Raw genomic sequence first — 5,785 nt, 5'->3', positions numbered from 1 at the left:
GTGGACACGCACCTACACACGCACCTGTGGACACGCACCTGTGGACACACACCTACACACGCACCTGTGGACACACACCTACACACGCACCTGTGGACACACACCTACACACGCACCTGTGGACACACACCTACACACGCACCTGTGGACACACACCTACACACGCACCTGTGGACACACACCTACACACGCACCTGTGTACACACACCTGATCACACACATGCATCCAAGAGGCAGAGACATGATAAGTTGAGTTTAGATGGTGCTGCTGTAGCTCTTGTGGCTCCATCAGGAGATCCTGGTCCTCCACCAGGCGTCTTCATAATAACTACAAACATCTATGACTAAAGTATAAACCTGACGAATGCAAACATCTCTAAAATGATATAAATATACATATAAACATAATAAATGTGTACAAGTAGGACAGAAGTACGTCTCTGTTGATGAATCTGACAGATATTTGTACCAGCTAGTGTTGATGTCAAACGTTCCTCATTGTCTCATCTTCCTGTTTTTCCAGAAGCAGCATCAAGTCTTCCAACCATCAGTCCTCTTCATCATCCTCCTCTTCCTCTCTGTCGTCATGCTCCTCATCGTCAGCACTGGCTCAGGAGCTTTCCCAGCAGGCCTCAGCGCTGCCTGAGGCCGAGGCCAACAGCCAGGTGGACTGGACCTACGACCCCAACGAGCCCCGATACTGCATCTGTAACCAGGTACGAGCCTCGATACTGCATGTGTAACCGGGTATGAGCCCCGGCGCCGCGTCTGTAACGGGTACGAGCCCCGGTGATCTATGAAGTGTAATAATCGTGCGATGCTTTGGTTCCAGGTGTCTTATGGAGAAATGGTCGGCTGTGATAACACGGATGTAAGTGTCATTATTAACTTATTAGTAGAATTAGATTCCACAGCAACATTTATTAAATGTGTTTTATAAACTACATATTCCGCTGATTGATTCTAATCAATAGAACGTTAATGATTGATGTGAATGATGTCACTGATGATGTCACCGATGGTCCCTCAGTGCCCCATCGAGTGGTTCCACTACGGCTGTGTGGGTCTGACCGAGGCCCCCAAAGGGAAGTGGTTCTGTCCTCAGTGTACGGTGGCCATGAAGAGGAGAGGCAGCCGCCACAAATAGGACCCCCCCCACCCCCCCACCTGTCGGCCATGTTGGATTCTGACCTCACCAGGCTGCTCCTCCAGTTCTGAGATTAAAGTCTTTTTGTTTGTTTCTATCTTTAAAAACTCACGTCAGGCTTTAGAGGAACTAAACTCTGACTTATTTATGATTTCATTCTGATAATAATCTGTTTCACTTTAAATCCTTTGTTTCTTAGAAAGTCATAAATATTTCAGAATTCACACTTGTTTTCCTCTAAATCCTAAAGATTGATAGACTTTAGTTCATTCAATAAATGTTCTCATGAACACAATTCAGACTTAAATCTGACTTCATTTACACAAAGTTGAGAATTAATTTTGATTTAATTTTATTATTTCTTAACTCAGAATTCATTAATCTCAGAGCCGGAGCCTTTCTTCCTCTGGTTAGAAAACTACAAACATGAGCTGTTGGACTACAAGTCCAGAAGAGAAGAAATCCACTGACCTCATAAAGATAACATCTTCACCAAGAACATGTCTCTCTCTGTCTCTCTCTCTCTCTTTGTGTCTCTCTTGTGACCAGATGTTTGTTGTTGTTTTTATCCAGTTAGTCTTCAGAAGTTTTCATTAAATTAAAAGAGAGAAATAAAGATTTAACTCCACTGTGTTGCTCAAAGGCTCTGGTTGTCTGTTTGTGTCCCAGATGTGTAAAAGATAAAATGATCCAGATGTTTTGTATCTGTTGACTTTACTTTGACTGTTTTTCATGAGTTCAGACGCTGATTAAACTTTATTGACAACACACAAAGAAACAGCAGAATGACTAATGTTTTGATCTGTGCACTGGTCCTTTAAACATCAGCTGTTCACATAAAATCACTTAACGATGTCATCGATTCGTCCAACAAGAAATCAATTATCTTTTTATTCATTTAAAGATGAATCATCTTTCACATCTTTCTCTTCTGCAGCAGAGAACACAATGTTTATGGATTAAAAGATGTTTAGTAGAGAAGTAAATTAGTGCTGCGATGACAGCCCGAGGCCACCAGGGGGCTCCACCCTGATGATAGTGTGTGTGTGTGTGCCTGCGGTTTGATGGTCTTTTCTAAATGTAACTGAAGCCTGTGAAGCTGCTGTTGCTCCGTCTGTCCGCATGATGGCGATGTTGTCCAACACGTGAAGCTGAAGCAGCTGATGAAGAAGACAGAGTTCACACAGGTGACATGAGTCACTTCATTCAGTGTTGAACAGCATCATCAGCCTCAGCTGCTCTCTGTTCACTGTGACGAGTGAAGGTTCAACACGTCGCATATAAAACGAGTCACTGTGTGGAGGACACTTCATGTTCCTTCTGTTCACATGTGACGGGCTGCTGGTGATGAAATCCTTCTGCACATGTATGTGTGTATCTGTATTCACTGAGAAACAATAATCCAATGAAGTCCTTGAAGAATCCTTGATTTACTTCTGAAACACAGCGAACATGTGAAGCTACATCAAGGAGCACCAAAGGTCCCTTTATCTGTGCTTTCATTGCATCTGAAGTGGAAGAATTTAAATAGTTCATGAGCGGATTGACAGAAAATGAGTCTTCAGCTTCTTGCCGAACCTCCTCCTCCAGACACTAGGGGGCCCTGTAGTCTCCTCCAGACACCAGGGGGCCCTGTAGTCTCCTCCAGACACTAGGGGGCCCTGTAGTCTCCTCCAGACACCAGGGGGCCCTGTAGTCTCCTCCAGACACCAGGGGGCCCTGTAGTCTCCTCCAGACACTAGGGGGCCCTGTAGCCTCCTCCAGACACCAGGGGGCCCTGTAGTCTCCTCCAGACACCAGGGGGCCCTGTAGTCTCCTCCAGACACCAGGGGGCCCTGTAGCCTCCTCCAGACACCAGGGGGCCCTGTAGTCTCCTCCAGACACCAGGGGGCCCTGTAGTCTCCTCCAGACACCAGGGGGCCCTGTAGTCTCCTCCAGACACCAGGGGGCCCTGTAGTCTCCTCCAGACACCAGGGGGCCCTGTAGTCTCCTCCAGACACCAGGGGGCCCTGTAGTCTCCTCCAGACACTAGGGGGCCCTGTAGCCTCCTCCAGACACCAGGGGGCCCTGTAGTCTCCTCCAGACACCAGGGGGCCCTGTAGTCTCCTCCAGACACCAGGGGGCCCTGTAGCCTCCTCCAGACACCAGGGGGCCCTGTAGTCTCCTCCAGACACCAGGGGGCCCTGTAGTCTCCTCCAGACACCAGGGGGCCCTGTAGTCTCCTCCAGACACCAGGGGGCCCTGTAGTCTCCTCCAGACACCAGGGGCCCTGTAGTCTCCTCCAGACACTAGGGGGCCCTGTAGCCTCCTCCAGACACTAGGGGGCCCTGTAGCCTCCTCCAGACACCAGGGGGCCCTGTAGCCTCCTCCAGACACCAGGGGGCCCTGTAGCCTCCTCCAGACACTAGGGGGCCCTGTAGTCTCCTCCAGACACTAGGGGGCCCTGTAGTCTCCTCCAGACACCAGGGGGCCCTGTAGCCTCCTCCAGACACCAGGGGGCCCTGTAGTCTCCTCCAGACACCAGGGGGCCCTGTAGTCTCCTCCAGACACCAGGGGGCCCTGTAGTCTCCTCCAGACACTAGGGGGCCCTGTAGTCTCCTCCAGACACCAGGGGGCCCTGTAGTCTCCTCCAGACACCAGGGGGCCCTGTTGTGGTTGATGACCTGCTCCAGGTGCTGGTTGGAGGCTCTTCAGCAGCATGAGGCTCACCTGAGCCGGCTCTGCCTTCAACACGTCTTCATCAGTCGGCCTCGCTCTCTGGGAGAAGACGTCCTTTAAGCACCAGCATCACACGGCTCTCTGATTTATCTTGTGTTCATGGTGATGCGCTGCCACACGCATCCATACCTGCTCTTCAGACCTGACAGCTGACACCTTCAGCATCGGTTCATTACTTCATGAGTTCATCACATGCTGATGTCAGCAGGCAGCCGGCTCGTGTCCCTGTTTAGAGTCCGTCTGTGAGCCGGGCTGTGGCAGCACATGAAGGTGTGTCGGTGTCACAATGTGTGAGTTGATGAATGTTGGACAGTGAAGCCGTGAGTCCGTGTTGTGTTTGTGCGTTTGTCTCTCGCTGTAGACACGCAGAGGAAAGGTTTGGGCTGAAGCAGCACAGAGCTCCTTCTTCTTCTCTCTTCACAGGGAGGAGGTCTGAAGGCTGCAGCAGCACTTTAATGACACTTTCACGGCACTGATGCTTCCTGTTCACACAGCTACACTCTAGAAAACGAGTTTCAGTTACATTACGATGCGTCAAGATGAGTGTTAGGAGGTCAATGATAACGTCATCATGAGGTGTTCACATGTAAGATGTTGTTTGAGAAATGTGACAACATGAATAGATGAGACCTGTTTACACCTCTAGGACATCATCTACAACGAGTGAGAGATTTGTTTAATCCAGAAAAATACTCTTATTTTAAAGGCCCAGTTTGGGACAGAAGGAAGGATCTGCACACTGTAAAGATTCCTGAATGTACCGTTGTGACGCTATCACAGACACACACATCTGTTCACAGTCACACACACATCTGTTCACACACACACACACATCTGTACACGCACACATCTGTTCACAGTCACATGAGGTGAAAACAAGACCAGCGTCAATGCTACGGCTGGTAAAACGTACATGAACAATAAGGTGCAGGGAACGCTTTCATTTATTTATGTATTTATTTCATTTTAAATTCATATCAATGATTCGTGTTGTTTAGTTTTTTAAAGGTATAATATGTTCAGCGTATCCTCAGACAGCGGTTAGCATGATATCTCACAAAACTCCACGTTTTCATGCGTCCAGCAACACGAGTCAATTTACGTCTTTTCAACGTAAACATCCGTCGTCACAGGAAACCACCGAGTTATGTTTAGGAAAAGATCGTGAAATACTTGTTAGGTTTAGGGAAAGATCGTAAAATACTTCGTTAGGTTTAGGGAAAGATCGTAAAATACTTCATTAGGTTTAGGGAAAGATCGTAAAATACTTCGTTAGGTTTAGGAAAATATCGTGAAATATTAAATTAGGTTGAGGAAAAGATCGTAAAATACTTCATTAGGTTTAGGGAAAGATCGTAAAATTCTTCGTTAGGTTCAGGAAAAGATCGTGAAATGTTAAATTAGGTTTAGGAAAAGATCATAACATACTTTCAATATTGAGTTATGAAGAGGAACATATAAGTTTATACTACTAACTCCTTTTAGGAAATAATATATTTATTGATGTTGTTTATTGACAGTTTGATATATTTTGTGTTCATTTTATTTGTGATTCTTGTTTTGTTTTACTTTGTTATTAAATGTGTAAAATAAAAAGTAAACTAACCTAAAAGGTAAATCACAGCTACAGAACAGCGCAAGATATGAATAAAAAGTCTCAGATTGAACTTCATAAAATTCATATTTCAGTGCAAACAGAGAAGTCAGAGAGAACTGAGAGCTGGAGCAGAGCTGCAGATTGTTTCAGATTTGTGGATCATAAGAAGTGAATGCTGCTTCTAGACGTTCAGTTTGGACCTGAACCAGATCCTCAAAGTGATCCATTGTTTACATTCATTTTACAAAACAGCTGAAATAATAGTTTGATCACCTCTCTGTGTTGGATGTAAAGTGTGTGAGGACACACACACTCACCTCTGT

General features: G+C 46.4%; 1 protein-coding gene across 2 annotated transcripts in view; it reads left to right on the top strand.

The window, feature by feature from the left end:
- ing3 (inhibitor of growth family, member 3) overlaps positions 1–1,775 on the top strand; it is a 5,914-nt gene extending 4,139 nt beyond the window's left edge. The window contains exons 9-11 of one of the 2 annotated variants that reach the window (XM_076111242.1): positions 537–716; positions 833–871; positions 1,031–1,775. In XM_076111242.1, coding sequence (XP_075967357.1) covers positions 537–716; positions 833–871; positions 1,031–1,070 — 259 coding nt within the window. In that variant the 3' untranslated portion in view covers positions 1,071–1,775. Of the gene's footprint in view, positions 1–523; positions 717–832; positions 872–1,030 lie in introns of both variants that reach the window. The other variant, XM_076111241.1, reaches the window with a different exon arrangement.
- Positions 1,776–5,785: the final 4,010 nt, after the last annotated feature.

This window comes from Anarhichas minor, unplaced genomic scaffold (genome assembly GCF_050575085.1).
Source record: "Anarhichas minor isolate MPS153535 unplaced genomic scaffold, ASM5057508v1 ptg000044l, whole genome shotgun sequence".
Taxonomy (NCBI): domain Eukaryota; kingdom Metazoa; phylum Chordata; class Actinopteri; order Perciformes; family Anarhichadidae; genus Anarhichas; species Anarhichas minor.
Note: the sequence above shows the minus strand (reverse complement) of the source record. Positions and strands in the feature narration are given on the sequence as shown.